At 46.5% G+C, this 22,488-nt stretch overlaps 1 protein-coding gene across 3 annotated transcripts in view; it reads left to right on the forward strand.

The window, feature by feature from the left end:
* Positions 1-22,488, forward strand: part of Rab32 (RAS oncogene family member Rab32) — a 35,382-nt gene that overhangs the window by 5,820 nt on the left and 7,074 nt on the right. The window contains exons 1-2 of one of the 3 annotated variants that reach the window (XM_076795580.1): positions 19,294-20,222; positions 21,352-21,816. The exons of 1 other annotated variant lie outside the window; for it this stretch is intronic. In XM_076795580.1, coding sequence (XP_076651695.1) covers positions 19,904-20,222; positions 21,352-21,816 — 784 coding nt within the window. In that variant the 5' untranslated portion in view covers positions 19,294-19,903. Of the gene's footprint in view, positions 1-8,006; positions 9,332-19,293; positions 20,223-21,351; positions 21,817-22,488 lie in introns of those variants that run through there. One more of the 3 variants, XM_076795581.1, reaches the window with a different exon arrangement.

Below are 22,488 nucleotides of genomic sequence, written 5' to 3' on the forward strand. Positions count from 1 at the left end.
ATTTTTTAATATAGAATGAAGATAATAGCCAATTTGACAGTATAAAAATATAGTTTCTTTTATTTAGGTGTATACAATGTACATTTTATTCGTTTTCACCGTATAATATTTCGTTTACTATACCCTGTTGAGCCTGATGTTCCCCTAAAAATATTATGAATAGGTGCTCTTCCAGGATTAGATCCTTCTTTTACTTCTTGCCAAACAGTTCCGTCTACAGCAATTTTGATTACCACTTTCCCATTCTCACTATCGGAACTAACTAAAAATCTCCTTCTCTTTCGTCCTCTACGTACGTTCGAAACATTCTCTTCGTCCTCATCGGTGTTCGGGTCGGTCTCAAATAGATCATACTTTTCCGCATTGTCATTTTCAATATCAAAAATTTCCTAATCATCTTCGGAACACACTTCATCAATATTATTTGTTTTCTCTAATAATAATTTTACACTCTTCGAACGTCTTGACATTTTGGGAATGAATATTCAAGGGATAAAATAAAAACTAAAATATAAAAATGTAAATCAAGATGGATAAAAAAATGAACAAAAGATAAAATGTGAAACTTACTACAAAGTATTGTTGGTTTGTTCACTTTTTTGAAAATAACACTTATAACACGTAATACGATATAAAATAAAAGTAGAATAATAATGGAATAAAAATACAAAATAATAAAAGACTGCCGAATATGCTCCTTGTAACTTTCACGTTTTGATGCTCTCTGTTCAGCTCACAAGACTTTACTGATTTGTATTCGTGAGAAGACGTCTAGGCATCTCCTTCGGCTATGATTTTATTTATTTTACAGTCATAGTAGATAAGACGGTGTAAGAAAATCCGAGGTTCTGGACCGCTTCGGATACCAATCAGGCAAATAAACACCGCGAGGCCGATAGGCGAGCGAGAACTCTAAACACTTTGAAGTGCCGTAAAGAAGTCCCTGAAAGGCACTTTTCGGCTAAAATCATACCACAACTGCATTACCTTTCGTTTGTAACGACTTTATAGTTTCGGAATTGAGTCTTTAAAAGAATACTATTATGAAAAGATATAAATCGTTCCACCGGTCAAATGACCGGTCGTGGTAGGTAAGACAGACTACAAATTTTTCTCAGAAAATAAACAATAAAGAAAGAAGTGAATATTGAAAAATGTATTATACGCATATTTTAGGAAAAGTGGTGAAGTTTAAAGGCGATTCAATTACGTTGTATATAGGAAATTCTAATCGAAATTTTAAAAACGGTCAATTAACCGGTCGCGGTAGGAATAGTGTTAAACACAATTCGACGCTCGTGGCACAGAATTTTCGATCGTTTGCGTCTTTCGAGCAGATAATAGGGCGGGCGTGAAAAGTGAACGCATCGATACCGTGGAAAAGTTTCTTTTTCTCTGTCTTTCGCGAATAAATTTTGTAAAAGTATCGGTGATACCCCCGACGGCTTTCAAAATACATCGGGATATTAATCCCGAAGGTGCAACGGTATAAAATCGGTTGAATATAAATAACAGAGACGTCGATATGACGCCTCGGGTAGAATCGACGATAAAGCGCTTCTCCAAGTCGAATGCATTCACGAAGGAGTTGTAACGGCGACCTACATACACCGGGTCCTGGAATAATCGATGACGGGTCGGTCGAATCGAGAATTTTAAGGAAACGCGGCGCGACCCGCGTTTAAACTTTCTCGCGGATAAACTCCGCTGCGACATTTCTGAGGATACTAGGGATTCGCTATAGAATTAGCTGAAAAGATTCCCAAATTCGGCTTGGACGAGCTTACGAAAATGCATTGAATTCCGCGGCGCCGATCGTTGTTATCGATGGTATCGTGATTGACGTCAATCGAAACTCCAGATTCGGTATCTTCGATGTAAGCGCGCGAAAGATTTCTATCTGATTGCGTTCTTAAACACTCGACCCCTTGAATTACGCGAGCCTACTGACGCAGATCGAACGCGCTATCTCCGCGGACGATCCTGTTATTGATGGCCTGAACAAAAGAACACCGTGGCACCGGTCTATTCTTCCTCGATCCTTTGGTTACCTGCGGCTCGAGCGCGTCTCGAGAAGCTCGAAAGCTGATCCGAGGGACGCTGTCTTTCCCGTTCGCACCCTTCTGCCTCGATCTTCCGTCCAATCAACCATCTGCATGGATCCTGAAACGACGAAGAACAAACATTCGCTTTCGCTTTTATTTGATTTTAAAACGTACGAATCGAGAAAATAAACGCGCAGAGTGCGAAGGAGACGAGGAGGAACAATGGTCTTTGGAGAATAAAAAGAAAACAATGCGACGCCGAACGAAATCATCGGAGACAAAATGAATCATGAGCATCGCAACCGATAGCGTGCTCGAGGATCGCACGGGAGTTTGCTCGAACGATAACGATAAGCGAGATCGGTCGAAAAGTTGTTTGCCAACGCCACGTTCCAAATGTTTCTGCTGTGAATCATTCTTCTGTTTCGTCCACATTCTATTGACAAACTGCTAGGAACGTTGTAAACGTTCGCGCAAACGGTCTCTCCTGATAACGTCAAAACATGCTTCCTGGTCAGGCATCGAAATCTTCGCGAAGATCAATTGAGAAACGTCCCGAGGACTCTCTAAACGTTCGCGCCCGAGCAAGGCGCTTAGGATTGTTTCTAATATCTAAAGTTTAGCGATGAGCAACCCGCGGACTGCGGTGGGCCAAAAGTGGAAATCTAATACTATGCGCGGGCCGCAACGAAGACAACATTAAATACTTTGTTGCGTCGCCAGTTCCAATTTCGGTCTGTGCATTCGCTACGGTCTCTTAATGTCTCTTTAATGAATTTATTATTCTAAGACCCTGGTACACGCTTGAGCATTGTACCACGACTTAACCACCGAACTTTAGTGTTAAATGGAATATCGCCATATTCGCTTTCCATATCTTTCAAAAATTCTTTAAACTCACGATGGTTTAGTCCTCGAGATCTAATAAAATTTACAATTTTAATAATAGGTGGAACTACATTAGACATTTTTAGAACTTTAGCACCCAAATTTTCTTGGTGTAAAATACGATGCGAAATAAATATTTCACGGCCTGTTAAATTTTTAATATTTCTCGATAATAATCCCGACAAACCAACATTCATACTCGACATGGCTCGAGCTCCATCTGTACTTATTCCAACAATCTTTTCCATTGGGATATTTAATACATTCAGAACAGTTTTCATTTCTCTGTATATACCGTCTCCGGTTGTAGTTCCTACAATAGGAACTAAAGATGCAAATTCTTCCGTTACATTGAAATTGGAATCAGTTCCTCTTAAAAATATCATTTATGTCACAACTTTCATCCACAGCTAGAGAAATCCATTCTAACTTAGAAATATGTGTCCACAAACTTTCCTCAATATTCTCTGACAGTTCGTCAATTCTCCTTGCGACTGTAAATCGCGACAAGCTAATTTTGGAAATTATATCCTTTTGATTGGGGAAGGCGGCATCTGCTATCGCCAATAAACTAATGCTATCCTTGCTATTCTTTCACAATTTCTCCCTCATAAAAGGGTTTCGTCTTTTGTGCCAAAATTTGACTAAAAAGGTAACTCGCACGAACTGCCCTATCTGCGGTGGATGCAGTACTCTCATTGACCCACCATGTCTTTGCGTAACTGTTCTTGTAAATTATTAAATTTTAAAGGATGTTTACTATCATAGTGTCTCTTAATATTATATTTTTTCAACCCAGATATTTCTTCAGTGCATATCAAACAAACAGCACCGTCATTGGTATAAGTAAAAAAGTAATCGTACGACCAACTATCGATAAACTGCCGATGTTCATTTTCAATTTGAGAAATTTCGGTTTATTTCCGGCACGAGGTAATTACTGTGCATTTTATGGATCTACGATCGACACAACTTGATTATGAAATGATTAAAGAAAGAAAGGTCCGTATATTCGGCTCTTGCCTCTTGAAATTGATACAGACAATTTTTATGTTGCATAATGATCCGCAGTCTATAGATCACTGCTGCGAATCGATCGCAAAACAGCGCATCGATCAAACAACTCGAGGAAATGTACGCGGGCTAATTAAAGCTAGCGCCTACTATTTATAGTGGTTGCAGTCGACGTTATCCGCATAAAGTTGAGCAGAGGATTTCGTTGCGATGCTTCTGGCGTTCTCTTTTGGTCTGTCCACGCGTGAAATAATTAATGAGCGCCAAACACGCGTCTTGCGGACGGTAATAAAATACTTATTCTAATACTATAATCCGACCGATAAGTGCGTCCAACGGGGCGTACAACTGTTGGCGCATCCTGTTCGTAAATCGCGATTAATTGGACCGAGCCTGTTTCCACGCCATTACCGGCGGTAATACCTAAACTGCGTGCCGCTGCATTCAAGGCAAACGTTTGCCCAAAGCTTTCGGGGTAATTAACGACTCGTTTCGTTCGCTCCCAACGGAGTCGGATAATTCAATGCGTCGTTATCGGGGTCCCTCGTCGCGTCGGTTCGGCTCGGAAGAGGCGTTCGGTTTCGCTGGAAATCGAATGGAAAATCGTTTTTCTTTCCTGTCGTCTTCGAGATTATCGTATTCTTCCACGATATTGCTCGCTATCGAGCTTGACCCCGACTAAAGACACAATCTCGGATCCGGTCTCTCAGTGACGGTTATCGGAAACACACCATCGCGTCTGTCGATAATCGATAGGGGGAATAAATCGATGATCTTCGATTCGTGGTGCGGGTGGCCGGAGCTCCGCGGAGACCAAGATTTCATTCGAGAACGACCGAGCGGATTTGTTCGCTCGCTTTCGACGATTTTCATGGAAAATTTCGTTCGTGAAAAAGATCGTCGTGTATCAGAGCAATTTCCCGCAATGCGACGAATCAACGCGGCCGAACTTTCATCGTAGAAATCGTTTCGGCGGTCGCGTAGCGGTTCGTTTTCTAGGTTTTCTTCAGTAATGTCGGCTATTTGCGAGGCAAATAAACACTGCGATTACGAGATTGCCCGTTCCCCGTGCGATTTATATGATGTAACGTCGATGCCCGTTATTTGCGGCTGAAACGAAGGAGCGCGAAGGCGGTAATTACAGCTTTCGGAGGCCGCGGCTTCGATTCTATCTTTCTCTCTCTCTCACTCTCTCTCTCTCTCTCCTACGAAAAAGATCCTGTTTATTTTCAGCGAGCGAGATACCGCGATTCGGCGTTTTATCGTGTTTTTCGGACGAAACCGGCTCTTTATCGAGTAATTAGTCCGTCGACGTTATCGAGACCGCGAACTCGGAAGGTCGCCGCGACACTCGATCCGATCGGGTCCAGCTGTTTTCTCTGGCAAACTCCCGGTTTATCGATCGTTTAACTTCTAAGTAGCGTAAACACGCGGGTAGAACAAAACGGAGAACGTGGACAGTGTTTCATTGAACTGTCGCGTGTCGATAGTGCTTTGCGTCAGCCTTCGATGTACATACATATTTTCGGACGACTCCGGCCCCGGAACGTCTCGTTGATAATATCGCGCGATTAAAAGCGGCGCCGTGGACGTATCTTGAACTTTGTCAACACTTCGGTCGACGGCTGGAGCGAACCGCGACGCACGACGGTTCTTGTTGCCAGTGTCGATTAATCCGCAAACGAAATTGTCCTCTTCGTTTGCGAAAGTCTCTGTTCAGCCGTGGTTTCTAGCTTCGGATCGTTTCAGGGGGCTACGCGACAACGAACAAAGAGATTTTCGCGTAGAATAGGGGTCCACAGACCTTGGAACAAGGACTGTGCCTCAGGACTACGCTCGTTCCTGAGAATAATGACTTACAGACAGAAACGAGTCAATTGCTGGGGGCAGAAGTCCGCAACTTCCGTTGTGCAAAATACGGATTCGCAGGACTAGAATCAAGGAATTGTGCAGCGCAGGAATCCCCAGGAATAATAACAGAGAGTTCCTCAACTTGTTTAAAAATAATCGCTAATCTTCCGCGAACGCGACACTCGTCGTCTTGTTTGTAAACGAATCAAATACTCATTATAAAATATCTGTCTGGACAATGAGTTCGATAACGAAGCGGCAACATCTTTTTTACGTTCTGGATCTGCGGTTAATCAGCGAAAACACTGTAACCGGTTCGTAGCGTCGCGTCGTCACAGAAGCTCGCTACTTGGCCGAAGGCCAGCGAATTCGTAGATCCACGGCGTCACATGTCGCGGCGATTGTTGCATCACGCTCGTACAACAAACATTTCGTCAACTTTACCGTTGGTTTCGTCGTTGTACCGTCGGAACCGGTAGTTAAGATTAGGCGATGTCAGCGGTCAGCGAGTCAGCGATTCTGTGGCGTCGCGACGCGTCGGAACGGGACGGTGCTCGGGCTCGGTGTCGGTTCGAAAAATTTTGCGACAGATCCGCGACTCCGCGATTTCGTTTCGCGTATCGCTGGCTTCGTGTCGCGTTCGCGGTATCGGGATCGTTGAACTCGCGAAACGCGAGCGCACGATCGTCAGAAATTCTGGAGATTGGCCACGGTTATTTCTGGACCCGGTATCGGTCGAATTACGAGAAGCAGACGGCAGATAACGGAATAGAGAGAAGATTATCAGCGGCAAACAGAAAATATCAATTTTTCGTTGCCGGGTACACGCGCCCGGTGTCGAACCCTCTGAAAATTTATCGGAGGTCTCCCGTCGGGTCAGAGGAAACCGCGAGAACGATCCAATCGGCGTCGGGGGAACGATCGGGAACCGTTTTATCGTTGTTTAGAAGATTAGACGGAGGTTTGGCCGAGCGGCGTCGTTTATCTCGCGACGATTAGTAAATTCGAGTATGTACCGAAGATCAGTGTTTACGTTCCGTTTTCGTTTCCCAGCTCCGTCGCGGAGCCGCTCCTTTCGTTCCGAGTCTCTTCTTTTCGAATCTACGTCTAATTCGAACTTGCGCCTCGTCGAAGGGAGAGTCTGAGAACAGCAGCGAGGGCTCGGAGCTCTCGCAAACAGCCCCGCCCCGTCGTTTTTCACGCTCGGCGCACGCAAAACAACTCTAAAAGTGTCTCGGTCTCGAAGCGTCCGCCACGCCTAAATCTTCGAGCCTTTCATAGTTCTGCGACTTTTAAAAGCCCTGTCCCGCGACCAGAGTGCTTTGCGGCGGGCGTCTTTGCACCCCCGCGTTCTTCTAGAACGCCGACGGAGAGGGTAGAAATGATTTAATTGAAAACAACCGCTTATGAAAAACGATGGCACCTCTATACCTGTGACACCCCCACCCCACCCTCTGCATACCCCAATGACACCACGCAACCGCTATCGATTTCCACGGAAGTGTACCTTAAGAAACCGGAAGCCGTACATGTCCCTGCGTACATACTACTTATGTATTCCATAGAGAAGCAATTGTCTCGAAGTCGGGCCGCAATGTGGCGGAAAGTGTGTCTCCATTGTCGAAGAGAATCATTGTCGACTCGCTCTGTTCCTGGCTATCAAAATCCATATCGATGATCAAACAATATTTGACTTTGACCGTCCTCCTATGGCGATGCTTCGATCGTAGCAACCATTTTGTCTCGGTGGTCAACATGTGTGTCTACATTCAGACTTGTTCAGCTGCGGCGTTAGTCTTTGTGGTTGATGCAGCCCGCTCAGGAGATCAACCAGGCACCTAACTAATTGGATGTGGAAGCAGACTACAAGGGCTGCTTGTCCACAGACTTCTACGGAGGTAGACCCAGTTTTCATAATTTATTCAGAGGATCCGCGTGGCTTGCAACAAATTGGCTACGCCAGCTAAACGAGCGAGCCGCAAAGGGCTGAAGAACATCTTACTATCCGCTAACAATGACGAGAACAATAACAACGCACTCTTCATTTAGAGCACTCACGTTCAGCAAGCCTTGCGGCGGGCAAGGGCGCGCGCCGATGCCCGTGGGCATTATTGCTGAGGGCAATGCGACGTCAGCGGGAAAAATATTGTCACAGGCTGAACCATCGAAAGGACGCGTGGTTCGCTTATGCCCGGGAAACCAAATTCTCTGCCCGCACGGGCGACAGCTGAACGAGGCTGGTTTAGAGGATCTAAAAGCGTTCCAACTACTAAACCGTGAGAAGGGACATTTGTCGCGGACAGTTTCGACGGTCAGAAAATCGGCAAAGAGGGAAGAGCGTAGCGCGAGATTGGAGCGGCTCGTCCCGGAACGTTCTCGGGCTTGTCAGATAAAGGGAAAAGGGGCCACGCGCCCGTGTCACGATCTCTTGACCGCCTGCACGCGCGTATCGCCCAATCTCTGGTGGCTGTACGACAAGACGAGAAACAAATCGAAGCGAAGCAAAGCAAAGCGAAACAAGGCGCCGCGCGCCGGCAGCATCTTTTTTCCAAACGGTTCCGCGACAGAGATAACGCGGCACGCCGCGCGCACGATAACGCGCTTCGGGCTCCTCTAACCCGGGCCAATAAATGCTGGGACTTTGCGCCCGGCGCTCGCATATTCTACGCATCCGTTTCCACGAAATTCCCACGCCAGTCTACGCTATGAGTTGGAATCTGAACATCGTCGAGCGTTGCTATATGCTCAGACTCCATTGAGCCTATCCCGGGCGTTCAGTGATCAGTGATCGGTGTCGAACATGGGACGCTAGCCCGGAGCACGCTGTCTCAGCGAAGAGGACACTCGCAAAGATTGATTAGTTCGATTGTTCGCGAAGAATCTCGTAGATCGGTTGATTTCATCGATTTCATCTGGTCGAGCAATCTCCGGAGTCGTTTTTCCGTGAAGAGAGTGTCTCGGCTTGATCCTACCGGATAGGTAGTTGAAGACTACCTACTGAAGAGGGTCTTCGTCGATCGCACCAGTTTTATTCAGCTGGTTACATTTAGTTGGCCGCTTGTCAACGCCGGTGGTACCATATTTCTTTAAGAAGAGCATCCTTAAAGAATCAGCGATCTCGTCTGGGCGAGCCCGAAGAAGATCTGCATCGATTTTGTGCTCGCTATAAGACAGTACCGTTTCGAAAGGAACAGGCTTGCTCGATCAAAAATTCATTTGCGAGCCCGAAGAGTATTACGAGTCTCGATACTCCAAAGACTGGCTATAGTAATACCGGAAGTATTAAGCGCAGTGTAGTATTATTGTAAATCCGCGAGGGTTTTCGATCGATCGCGAAAATGCTGGATCGCAACGTGGTGCTGGTTCTGCGGACCAGGCAGGATCGAACCGAAAGACGCATCAGGCACAAAAAGGAGGCGTACCCGCCGCCGATGGAGCCGCCCCCGCAGCTTTTGAACAACAACTACCTCTACCTCGACCTGAACATGAACTTCAGCGAGAACAGCAAGCAGCAAGCCTGCCGGACGAGGAAGGTGGGTGCTGGTTTTCCTTTTCGTTTTCTAATCCTCGCGAATCGTCCGAGATCTCATTCTCCCAATAGAGCCGGGAACGAATTTTGTTGTTACGTCGATCTCTCCTGTTTTTCTGTGCAATATCTCTGACGTAACGCTACGTCAGACACGAAGGCTGACGCTCGCGATTCTCAGGCTCGCGACGATGTTTGTTCCCCGACACGCAGGTCTGCTGTCGCGTTTGTGTTATACACCCTCTGTCCCAAAAATAACCGGAATGACTCTAGTTTAGCGAAAGTAGTGGTGCCATCTGTTAGTCGGAAATTGATTTATGAATCGTGAGCGTTTTTTACTAACCTGTAAAAATTTCATAACATTTCGTTCAGTAGAAGCCAAGATACGACGCATTTAATGATAGTAGTTTGTGTACATCGGTCGAGAACTCGGCAGTTGGCGATTGTTGCACGATAATGCACCTGATCGTCGTTCATTAATTGTCACTGATTTTTTGACCAAACATCACATTTTTTTGCTTCAACATCCACCGTATTCTGTATCTCGAGTAATCTCAACACCATTCCGATCAGCGATATGAAAAAGTCGTTTGATGCACTTCATGAACGCGCGAATCGCTGTATTTCTGCTAACGGAGAATATTTCGAATAAATAAAATGATTTTTGTCAAGATTTTTTAACTACTTTTGCTTCTGTATAGCCATTCCGGTTATTTTTGGGACTGAGGGTGTATTTCCGCCGATCGATTAAGCGAATTTTCGCCTATCCTCTTTGCCCGCTGAGTGGATTGCGATCGTAGAAAAATCGGAAGCAGTGTAACGCGATGCCGAAGCAATTTTCGCCGATGTTAATTTCCTTGCAGTCGGAATTTTAGATATTCGTTTCCCAGCCGTGAAATAAGTCATGAAAAGGTGTTAAAAATGCTTTCGCAAGATTCGCGACAGCGGGAGATCGTGTAAACGATAAATTGGAAATGGTGCAATTTTCTGCCGCGTTAATCGCGGTCGCCGGAGGATCTTTCGCAAGCGATTGTAATAAATTTATTTTCCATTTTCCTTATCGCTTCTAATCAAGTTATCGAATTAGCGGATACCGTGGAGTGCCATAATCGTCTGGGAAATTTCGAATTTGCATAAACACCCGGTGTAAACGATGCTGCGCACGCTTGCGCGATCGATCGGTCTCCCTCCGTGGAATCATCAGTTTTCCAGAAATACGCTTGATTCACGGCAATCGGGATCAATTAACGTCAACGCGCGATCATTGATCGACGATTAACGATCCCCCCGCGGGTCGATCCTGCCGTTTCTCTCGCGCGCACCTTCCCCGCCGCGTCGATCATGTTTACAACGGGCTCTTTACGTAAGCAACGCGATCGGATCGTTTATGTAATGACTAAATGCAACGCGGGCCATTTTACTTTCGACTCGCGTGTCTAGATCGTTAGCCGCGAGACGGGTCGACACTGTCCCGGCAGATCGAAACGATTAGACTTGCTTGTGCAATCCGAAGCAATCTTGCCAATTTTTTTCGCAACAGTTTTGACGACTACGATGTTTTACGGTACGCGATAGGCTGTTCTAAACGATAAATCTATTTATCGCAAATGCTAAATCATTCCTTTAGGAAATACTGAACAATCTCGTCGATAGTTAGAACGCGATCGAAACGAAAGTGAAAACGACCCGATTTTGTTTTTCGGATGAATCAAAGTAAACATTTTGGAGGTGCGAATAAGCTTCGAACGAGATTCGTGTTTCGACGGTTCGATCGAGTCGCTCGAGACCAGTCTCGATTTCTCACGGGAAGGAAAGCAGTGCTGTCAGAGAGCGCAGGTTAGCGCACTTTCTCCGGCCGACTGGTAGCCTATCGGTGTGGGAGAATCTGCTGCGTTGACGGAACCGAGAGGGGTAATTAGATTTAGGAGACCGGAACTCTTTCGTAACCGGTGACAGCCTCGCGTTCTTCGCAGGAAGTACTTTCTCCTTCGCTATCAACGATTCTTCTATTAGCCAAGATGCGTTCTCGATATCGACGCAGCATCCTCTGACCAACTGGTCGTCGCGCCTAATGTATCAACGTAAATCAGTAACGCGGAAAATAGTAATGCATTTATTCAGTTGCATTTTATTTCGCCGATCCATTTTTCCCGTAAGTGGATACAGTTCACTGTCCAGTGATCATGATCGACTCGTTGAAGAATGCTATCGGTTTCATTGGGCGACTGGACGGCAGTCCAAGTAGAATGCGACGACTTCGATCAGACCAATTGCTACTGCGGTAATTGAGAGGACCTTGGTTTAAAAACCCTGGTCTCACTATGTAGTGAAACTGCACTCGTTCAAATTGTACAGAAAAATCTGTACTTCACAATGCACGTATGTACTAATTTATAATCGTTATCGATGCTGAACGGAAGAAGTACGAATCAGAGAAACACTCTTTTATTCTCACGCGTATTTAGCTAAAACTGATCCAAACACAGATTGCCCTATTCTACTTCGGCGAATCATTTGATTCTGTATCGCGATAATTTCTGCATCACGCGATCAGAAATAATCGCCAACGATAAAGAAAATCTGGGCTTTCGTTATCGAAAAAAGATACAGCAGTCCCGCTGGTCTGACCAAGACTACTGTATTCTACTTCGACTTCTCGAAGTAAACTTCTCCGCTATGGTCGCTGGCGCTAATTAAACGAACGTTCTTTGGGACACGCTGTCGACGTTGTCGCGTCAAGTATCTCTTGTTATACTGATCTAGTGGAGTAGAGACACTTCGAAGGTCCGTCCGTGTCGCTCAAAATGGAAACTGGAGAGGATTAATCGCGATGAAAGCTCTCGAAAAGAGTCGTCGGATTGATGGACAGTAAGTCATATTACGCCGAGGACAGGGCAGTCTGTCCGACTGGCAGGATGTCCGGGGAGAATCCCATGAATACCTGAGGCTGTTGACTGACAAGACGACCTACAAGTTCTCCCCGTTGCGTTCCGTACCGCTACCTCTTTGCCCAAGACACTTGTCACCGTCTAAAAGGGCCAGTACACGCCGTAGTTCGCCAATTCCAGTTTAAACAAAATACTCGTCGAACTTTTCTTCGCTGCTTTTCGCTTCTTACTCGTCGAATCCCTTTTCTCCACTCACTGTTCCGTCTGATACGGAACACCGTACTTGGGGGTTCTCTGTGAGGGCGCATGGGGCACCGTACAGAGGTTTACTGCTTCCGCATGTCCGAGGGGTACCGCAATAAACCGCCGCTACGGGCCGAATTGGGGTAATTCTAAGTTATCGTTAAGGCCTGCAAAAATCATATTTCGAACCGTCCCTAAAACTCTTCCAAGGCCAACATGTGCAAACCGTATTTTCCTTTACCTGCTGACTACCCCTATACACCCCGCTTCTCCTTTCCAATCCTATATATTTGTCTCCACTTTCCTTAAAGACGAGAGAAACACACTAACCGTCACGCTTAAAACATCGAAACTGTATCTCGCTGCTACTGTCAAAATACATTAATCAAACCTCCATCGACTCGTTCCAATTAAGTTCTACAGTCCACTTAATATACATCTCGATAGGATTTGTACCGCAGAAATTCCTCCGCGTCGTTTGATCGTCGCTAAAATAATTGTCGACGCCGCGACGTACATACACTCTCACCCTCCTACCTATTTGCTTGTCCATCGTTTTCTCTCTGAGTCCAGTCACGCGGATACCGATGTGCTACTCTACGAATTTCGATCTCGAATCGATAAATATCGAAGGACACGCTTTCATGCCTACCAGCTTCGAGATAAATTGAGACTGCGCTATAGTCCCTAGTTTTCAGACGACGCCAGAGTCGCTGTAACTGCTAACTACCATTTCTCTCCCGCAGTCTCATCGAAACCGATTACGATCGCAGTATGTCGTTGCGTAACAGCCGTAATCGACGGATTATGTTGCGTCTTCGCGTCCGGGGATCGTGCGTAACAGATTTCCAAGGGAGAAAGGAAAACACCGTCTCCTTGGGAAGGACACACCGGGAAAACCGTAATTACACGAACACGCACTGTCTAATTAGCCACGTCAGGGTCGGCACGTGTCCTTTTCGAAACGTTGTCGTCGTCGCGGAATTAATGGGCCATACCGGCAATCGTCGCGATCCATCGATCGTACGTCCCGTAGGATTTCTGCTCGATGATCTTCACGAGACAGGGTCGTTCTTCCGTGGAGATTCTTCTGTTCATTTCACGCACGCTGACTACGAACGTTCTCCGCGATAAATCACGCGCGCCGCCTCGGAGAATAAATGGACGATTATACTACTGAAATAGTTCCGACGACCGCTTGTCGTCCGTCTAGACGAGAAAAACTTGTGCTCGATTTTTTCAACACGTCCCGCGGGAAAAATATTTCAGACGAAGAAGAATTATTACCTTCGAGTTGCGAAGGTCTGTCAACGTGGACGTAGACGTTGCAGATGTCCTACTGATCCAGAAAAAGATCCCAAGACGCATTTGCAGTTATTTTATTTTAGAACTTACTAAAATGAATCTGCCAACGTGATTTGTATGTTTATGGTCGCACAAAGGAGATGAGAATGACGATAATAGCGAAAGAAAAGTAGTATTTGCTCTCCAATTCTGCTTGCTGTTAATTGCTTTGCCCTCATCGTTCACCTCAGCTCTAATATAAACGCACCTTCAGTGTATCGCGGTGATTATTTTTATCATAGTTAGAAGTAACTGAAGAAATTTTTTTCAATAATTAATGTCTCCTCATTTAGCAATGACAAAACAAATGGATTCACTCGGTTTTGCATCACGTTCAATACTTGGCAATATTTAATATATTATTTATTTTTAATATTTCGTCCACAGACTTTTTGCTTGTAAAACTGCACTAATTCGCTTTGGCATACTTTCTACTAATTTTTTACAATAATCCAGAGATATTTTTCCTCACTGTACTTGAATTCTATCATACAAATCTGTGATTGAAGTTGGTTGGGAGTCATATGAATCCCGAAGCCGTCTTTTTACTAAACCCCATAGATTCTCTATGGGGTTGAGGTCGGGGCTCTGTGCAGGCCAATCCAGAACAGGAAATTTATCAGTACTGAGCCAATTTTTTACATTTTTAGCAGTGTGCTTACGGTCTCTGTCATGCATGAAAATTACATTTTTTTCTTCAAAAGGCATATTTTCAACAGCATCTATGAGATGATCTTGTAAAATATCCTTGTACATGTATTGATTCATAATGCCATTAATTTGGTGCAGTGATCGAACACCAAATGATGTTAGACACCCCCAGAATATTGGCGATCCACCTCCATGCTTTGACGTTTGTTTTACACGTCGTGATTTCAGTCTTTTGCTTTTACGAATCCAGCACCAAGACATGCCATCTGATCAAATTCTGTTAATTTTGCTCTCGTCGGACCAAATAACCCGTTCCCAATCAATAGTTGTCCAGTTTCGATATTTTTCAGCAAATTCCAAACGAAGTTTAATATTTTGTTTCGATAACATTGGCTTCTTTTCTTTCTTAATGCATCTAATCTCACCTCGTTTGAGGGTTCTTCGTGCTGTCCACTGACATATTTGTATATTCGTATCTTCTTTTAATAATTTTTCAGCCATATTGGCACTTGAAGACAAACCGTATAATCCTTCGTTCATCCTGCGCTGATAATTTCTTTGGTCTCTTCCTCCAACATTTAATAATATAGCCTTACAGTATTTTTTTCTTATTCTCTGCACTGTCGATTGACTAACACTGCAATTTTTCGCCGTCTTACGCGTTGAAAAACCGTTATTCAAAAGATAAATTACTTTTTTTTAACAATTTGGAGCAATTGATTTCATATTTATTCTTACTTCACTTGCGTGCATTTCCGTTCGACTGACTGCGAAGAACTGAGTGTTAAGATGTAGAATATTTTGTAAACATACATACCAAAGTGCTAGATGCAAACATACTACTAGAACATTCCACGTACACATTTCTTCTACGGACCGGTGCAAAACCGAGTCAATCTATTTTGTTCGTCATTGCTAAACGAGGAGACATTAGTTATTGAAAAAAAGTTTCTTCAGTTACTTCTAACTATGATAAAAATAATTATAATATTTATTTTTTGTTATTCTTCTATATTCCTAGCAATAAATAATGATTTACACAAAAGTTGTTGTTATTGGTTCAGTTATGCACCTTACTGTATGTCCCTTCGGCATGCAGGCTCACGGGTTACGTGAGCCACGGATTGCGCATCGCAGTCGACCTACTGATTTAGCATTTGATTAATCAACTTGTCCGTGTTGTTGAAAGAAACCGACGTGTTTTGTACGCGCAATCAATGTCTCCCATTTTTCTGCGTGCTACGACGTCGGATGGAGGGGGGCATTATATAATTATAGAATTAATAAACTGCCTGCGTCGCGGTAATTTTCATTGCCGCGATAAACCACGTTTTACGAGGCTCTATTGCCGGCCGTGATTTATGCCAGCCCTGTCCATTTACCAAAGTAAATCGGACGTCGATCGGGCGCTGCTCGCAAACTCTGAGTTTTAAATTGTTCATTTATCGCGAAAGGAAATTTCAAGAAGTATCATTAGGACTTCTGAGGAACAGTGGGAAATTTCGAGCCCTTTCTCATTGCCACAATTCTTCGGAACGAGTGACCGATTGTTACGCAACGGGTCCACGGTCCGTCGATTGTCAACCGTGAAGGTGCGAACATTTGCATAGAACATTTGCAAACTCTAAACATAAATTTGTTTTAAATTGTTAATTCATCGCGAAAGGAAATTGTGAGAACTATCATTGCCAAGGCTTGGGATTTCTGAGGAACAGTGGGAAATTTCGAGCCCTTTCTCATTGCCACAATTCTTCGGAACGAGTGACCGATTGTTACGCAACCGGTCCACGGCCCGTCGATTGGCACCCGTGAAGGTGCGAGCATTTGCATAGAACATTTGCAAACAAGGGGTCGCGATTCCTCGAAGCCGGCCTATTTTCCATCACTCGTCAAGGTACACGGTCGGTTCTATCGATCTTGGATCGCTCCACGCGGAATCCTACCAATTAAATCGCGCACTCTCGACCTTCGCGATCTTCCACGATCGTGCTTGGATCGTGTGGGGTGGTTTATGTAAGATACTGGTTTGCTGGCGTACTCCGCGGTCCCGATAAATTCGCACGACCTCTTTGCGCGCTCGATCGCTGTCTAGCATGGTGCAACAAGCCGGCTCTTTTCTCTTTTTTTTCTACGCCATTTTTAATCATCAGGCAGGTACTTATAATCACAATCGCCTCCGCAAATTCATAACACCGGCATAACAATTTGATTAGTTTGCTAAACGGGTGACAAGCGAGTTTGCCCGCTAAAAAAATAAAACATATTATCCTACTTAAAGATCTCGCGATGGTGCAACGCGCGTTCTACGGCTTTTCTATTTTTTTTTTTGTTGCATTATCTTAATTACGGGGTAAATTGCGAAATTGTTTTCGCGGATTGATAAAATCAGCATTACGACCGATCAGCGTTTTATGTAGGCTCGTGCGAAGGTGCTGCACTGGTGCAATATGCATCTTACGATCTAATTGCATGTTTGTTTTTCTTTCTTCCCCCGTTTTCAGTCGTTCAATAAATTCTTCAAGTTTTAATTTCTCGTTAATAATTGAGCGATCCTGTTTCTCATCGAAGGCTGCGTTTTCCGAGCATCGACCGAATCGTATCGATACAGAACCGAATGTTTACGTTGCTCGTCCGTAGATCTCTCGCTTAGGGGAACGACGCTCTCATTTAATGGTCGAGCGATCGCGGAGACGCGTCTTCCGCGACATCTCGCAGACGCGTTTCACGCGCTAATTACGCGTTGGCGGGTGCGCGACGCTGTCTCGTAATTCAGCTAATTAATTCCCCGCGAACGGGAGTGTCATTCTGATAAAGTCCAAAGTTCAGCCGGAGATTAACGGAGAACTTTTTCCTGGTATCTCGGCCGCTCGCGGATTTCGCCCTTTAACCCTTGCCCGGCGGCGCCTGGGCTCATTTGAACCCTCGCAAATAATTTGAATCGGCTGACCAGAGATTCAGAACGTATTTAATCCTAATCTTTGCTAATTTTTCTATTTCTAAGAATTGTAAATATTATTGTTTGTGTTTCTTCACGAATAAGCAAAGGACTCAAGCGCGTATAATTCCATAACGCTATTTCCGAGCGCTTCAAGTACCTACAACTCGAAACTTCAAACTGTTATATCTCATCATGGAAGTATCTGACAAAAAAATGTTTCAGACAAAATTGACTTGTTTTTTCCGGTAGAATCTAAATATGTAACATTTTATAGGGGGTTCCATTTAAAATTACAAAGGTACCTCCCCTCCCCCGTTAAAGGGGAAGGGAGGCCACTTCACGTTTATGTAGTCAGAAAGGCCCTTCAGTTCCATGCAATTTAAGACTAAGAACTTTAAAATCGATGGCATAGTTTTCGAGGTATTGAGCTGTTCAGAGTTATGTGGGCCACCCTGTATATAAAGGGTGTGTTGTTTGTTTCGAAAGACGCATACAGTAGAAGGATCGTATCCAAGTCGTTACCGTCACTGGATAAAGGTTATTTTCTAACAGTACGTATACTGGTAAACTTTTATAGAACTTTCTGCGCGTTTCGAACACGCGTCGCACTAACATCAACGTACTCTCGCAACTACCGAGAGTAGGAAAAGCAGGAAAAGAGAATCCATGTTTGCTGAACTGTTACATGGATGACGATCTTCGAGAAAAATTGTTACAGTTTTAAATCCAGATTCGATCACTCTTTGAGGCAAACGCGTTCTCCGAGTTCCGGTGACTTGAACTGTGATAGGTTTGGGATGCGTTGTGTTGCAACAGACGCAGAGCGTCGCTAGCACGGCGTTGTTACAGCATCGCGTTCGCGTACCTTGTCGGGCCAGCCAGAGGACCAAGAAGCGCGGAAAGCTCGGCTTGCTTGCACCGTGGAGGGGCACCAGAGACACGCTCCTCCCCCTCGTCGCGCGTGTCCCACCGTTTCGCCGATTTTTACCTGTGCATTTAGTGCGACTCGGCACACCGTTCGACCCGGTGCCAGTATCTCGAGTCTCTCTCGCATCTCGTTGTTTTCACACGACACGCCGCGTCGCGTCGCGTTTCTTTTCTTCTTGTTTGTACGACGCATCTCCTGTTCGAGGTACGCTAATCGTTCCGACGCGTCCGCGCCCGCGGCGCTCGCCGATGACGCTGGTGACCCAGATCGATCCTGGCGATCGAATTCTTGGCTCCAGGTGGTCTCAGGAAGTCGAGTTCCGTGTGTTTTGCTTCGTCAATTCGTCGATCCTCTTGCGTCCTCGATGGTTCGTCCGAATAGTTTATTCAATTCTGAAAGAGTCTGTGATGCAAAATTCTCGTATTCGTTCTGTCACAAAACATAATCGTGAACCCAACAAGCTGTAGAGTGTATACTTGATCAACGTACGCTCCTAGGGTGAGGATCCAGTCGACTCTTGTTCCGAGTATCGTGAAACGTTTGATATGTACGCTTGTTCAAGGGTTGGTAGAAGAGTCGGGACTATCTCGAACTATGCTACCAGCAGAACACCTCTTTTCATCGATCATTCATTTAAAAAGGGCACCGATCAACGAAGGCTACAATCACTGCAGCCTTTAGTTCAGTTTCTAGAGAACGCGAGCTTAAATATCTTCGCATATCATTGATCGTTGATGCGTCATCTATCTCTGGTTCGTATCGGATTGATCCAGCCGTTTCTCCGATTCTGTCCCACTTTTCGGTACACATCCAGCTTGCAAGGAACGTAAGTAGAAGTGTCAAAAGTGGACACGATCGGTGCGTATTTTCGGTCCGAGGGTCGCGCGTTCACCTCTAAAATCAGCTTGTCGATCGAATCGAAATATCGTGACCCGGATAGAAGCGAAGGTGCAGTGAACGGAGAGCGACGGAATCGGGCGAGCAACGAACCCGAAAGTTGGGGTGTGCTGTCTACGGTGGTTTCGATCGTGGGTCGTCCTCCGTCACCTGGACGGCTGTGTATCCTGCGTGACCGGTGTCCCTAGAGTCTCCCAGGCGTCTCCATTTCAAAAAGGCATCGTCCGCGCGTTGCTGCGTGGCGTCTCGAAACCGCGAGGACGCGCGAGCGCGAGCACAGTGTAGGAAAGGGATCGACAGCGGGAAAAAGTCGACGTAGGAAACGGAGGGGGAAACGTGTCGGATTATCCGTCGGTGGCCGATCGGACCTAGAAAGCGAGTTCTTCTAAGGTTTCCACTGGCGCTGGAAGAAGCCACGCCGTGGACTGCGGACCCGCCGTCAGAAAGAGACACGAAACGCTTTGTACGTACCGGTGCGCTTGTTTCCCGGCCCGCTTGGAAAAAGCGAGCAAAACGAGAGGGAGAGAGAGAGAGAGAGAGAGAGAGTGTGCGAGAGCGCAGGAAGGGGAAAGGAGAAGAAGAAGAAGAGAAGAAAAAGAAAGAAAGAAGTGCCAGTGGCGGGCCGTGTCCTCTCCTTTCAACCCCCCCGGGGCTGGCTAGGTGGTGGTTGTCGCGCGAGGTCTCGCGAGGATGGATCGGAACGAGAGCGCAAACGAGGGTGGCAGCTCGCCGGACACGGTGATCGGCCGATCCTCGTCCGAGGAGGAGCGGAACAGACACGGACCCATCACTTCCGGCGAGTACGTGACCGTCGGCGAGAGCAGCTCCAGCCTGGACACCCTGACCAGCGGCACAGGGCCCGCGAACCCCCCCGAGGACAAGAAGAGGGGCAGATTCGACGCGCTGAAGAGCAGCTTCCGCAAGGAGGGCGGCCTTTTCAAGATCAAGAAGAAGATCAGGCCCGGCGAGGACGCCGCCACACCGACAGATCCGGATGCTGAAGAGAAAGGTTCATGCCCGCCGCTGTCTCAGTGATCATTCTTGTCCGCGGTTCGCCTGTTTATTCGGCATTCTCGATCCAACCGGACTCGGTAGAGCTATTCGGGCTACTCGTTTCGAAGAGAAGTGTTCGACGGGTTTTTCGAACCCGTTCGCGATCAGTCGTCGGTCTTCAGAGACAGTGAACACCGTGCGAGCAGAAGCTAATTGCGACGCACCGGTCTGCCATCCGTCGCGAACTCCGTTTCGGTGTTCCTCCGTCCAAGTCCGGAGATAATTGTCCTGTTGTTTTGAACACCGCAACACTTGACCCGTAACCGATCGATCCCTCGCGACCCAGAATCCGTGAAGAGATTCTTTCAGACTCGAGGTCGTCTTAATGGGTCCCGGCTATCTCGACAATTACCCAGTTCATTACGATCGGATTCTTGACAATCGACTGTTCTCCGCGTATCCAATTTAATTTCTCGCTTCTTAGGCTCTCTTCTATCGAGCTCTTTGTTACGTCGTCGATCAAAAAGCCTTCGGAACTTTCTCCTTATTCCTTCTAGACCTCTAACATTTCAATACCCTATCGAACGCCGTTCCATCCATTTTTACGTGCTCTCTGAAACCCTCGTAGATCTCCATCGAGTAAGATGGTCCCAGATACGGTGAATCTGCAGAACCTGCTGTACCTATCCTCCGATTTCGATGACTTTTGGATATCAACAGTTTTTTGAATTACTTTTTCCTGTGCACTAGTGTAGGCAGAGTTCGCTGCAATGATACCGATAGTTTTTCAACGAATATTTCGGAAACTAAGCGAGATCGTCGCTAGATTGCAAAGATCGTCGAAATCGGAGGATGGGCAGCTGTTCTGCAGTTTCATTCCATCCGAGTACCCTTTTCTTTTTTTTTTTTTTTTTAAGGGCGGTGGAGAAATGCTTTTACGTACATCCCTCCTCCTGATGATGGTCGGGGGCATAGTGTGCGTTAAAACTCCACCGCCCAGGGGCCACCTCGTCCTTGCTCCTCCAGCTTCAGTGTTGGATCCTCCGCGCATCCTGTTTCCCGATATTCGCATACCGAGTACCCTGAACGCGACCCAATCCGATAATTCTCGAGCCTCTCTGACGGGAGATCGTCTGCCGATACAGAGACGGGTCGCAAGAGGAGTCCGGAGGCGGAGGAGGACGAGCAGAAGGATGTCGGCGCGACCTCGGCCTTGAAGAAGAAGAAGAAGAAGTCGCACTCGCTGGTGCGCAAACTGAGCCTGAACAAGTTCCGTCTGTCGGCCGCGGAGCAGGAGCCGCGGCACACGCCCGAAGGTGGTGACAGCAGCCGATCCCAGAGCCAATCGTCGCAGGAGTCGCCTAGTCTCTCGGACAGCCCGTCCAGGATCGCGCGGAAGGGGCACGGGATCGAGAGACTGGGTCCGCGGGAAACGTACGAGGCTGGGCCACGTGACGACGCCGCCGCCGTCGCCGTCGTTCCCAACGTGGAGAAGGGGGACGCCAGGAAACCGGAGAAGCTCGCGGAGAAACCGGTGACCACTGTCACCGTAGTGCAACGCAAGTCGCCGTCGCTGACCATCAGGACCATCTTGAAGACCACGCAGCACGGTGAGCGATCCAGGAGACGCGCCGTCTCGTCTTCCAGCCTCCAGCTTCTTCTCGCTCTTCCATCATGATCATACCCTACGATCCCTACCGCCATCGAACCTTCGTTCCTCCGCTTCTCGCTCGAGTAGATGGCATAGACTCTTCGCTTTCGAGCAGCTTCGTTTCTCGGCACTGTACACACTGTCCTGACACGCGCCTCTTCTTCCGGTTCTTACCGTCGAGGTTTTCAGGTGCAAGCATGGTGCACGTTCTTTTGGAATTGTATTCTCTCAATGTCCCGGAAGCGTTGCTACCAGCCAGCTTCATCGGTGTTCCATTCTATTCCATTGTTCGCCGATCGAATAAAAGAATCCTTAATTGGCCGACCGTAGAATTGTTCGATTGGTGCGCAACGAACCGGAACACGAGCTAGCTCCGCTACAGCAGTGTACACCGGTGTGTCTTCTGGCCCCGATGCTTGCGAGAGGTTGCAAAGTCATTTCCAAAAGAACGTAGCCCGTACTCGAGAGCCTCAACAATGGCAAACGGAAGGAGAGTCTTCCAACCCCTAGCGAAGCTAGGCTTCGATGCTCGAAAACCATAGAGTAGTTAAATAGTCCCAAAAAGTCACGGTTCGTCCCCGAAAGCTTAGACAGGGAGAACCGTGCAATGCGGGGCTGTGGAGGCTTGAAA

Source organism: Halictus rubicundus, chromosome 10, assembly GCF_050948215.1.
Source record: "Halictus rubicundus isolate RS-2024b chromosome 10, iyHalRubi1_principal, whole genome shotgun sequence".
NCBI classification, from domain to species: Eukaryota; Metazoa; Arthropoda; class Insecta; order Hymenoptera; family Halictidae; genus Halictus; species Halictus rubicundus.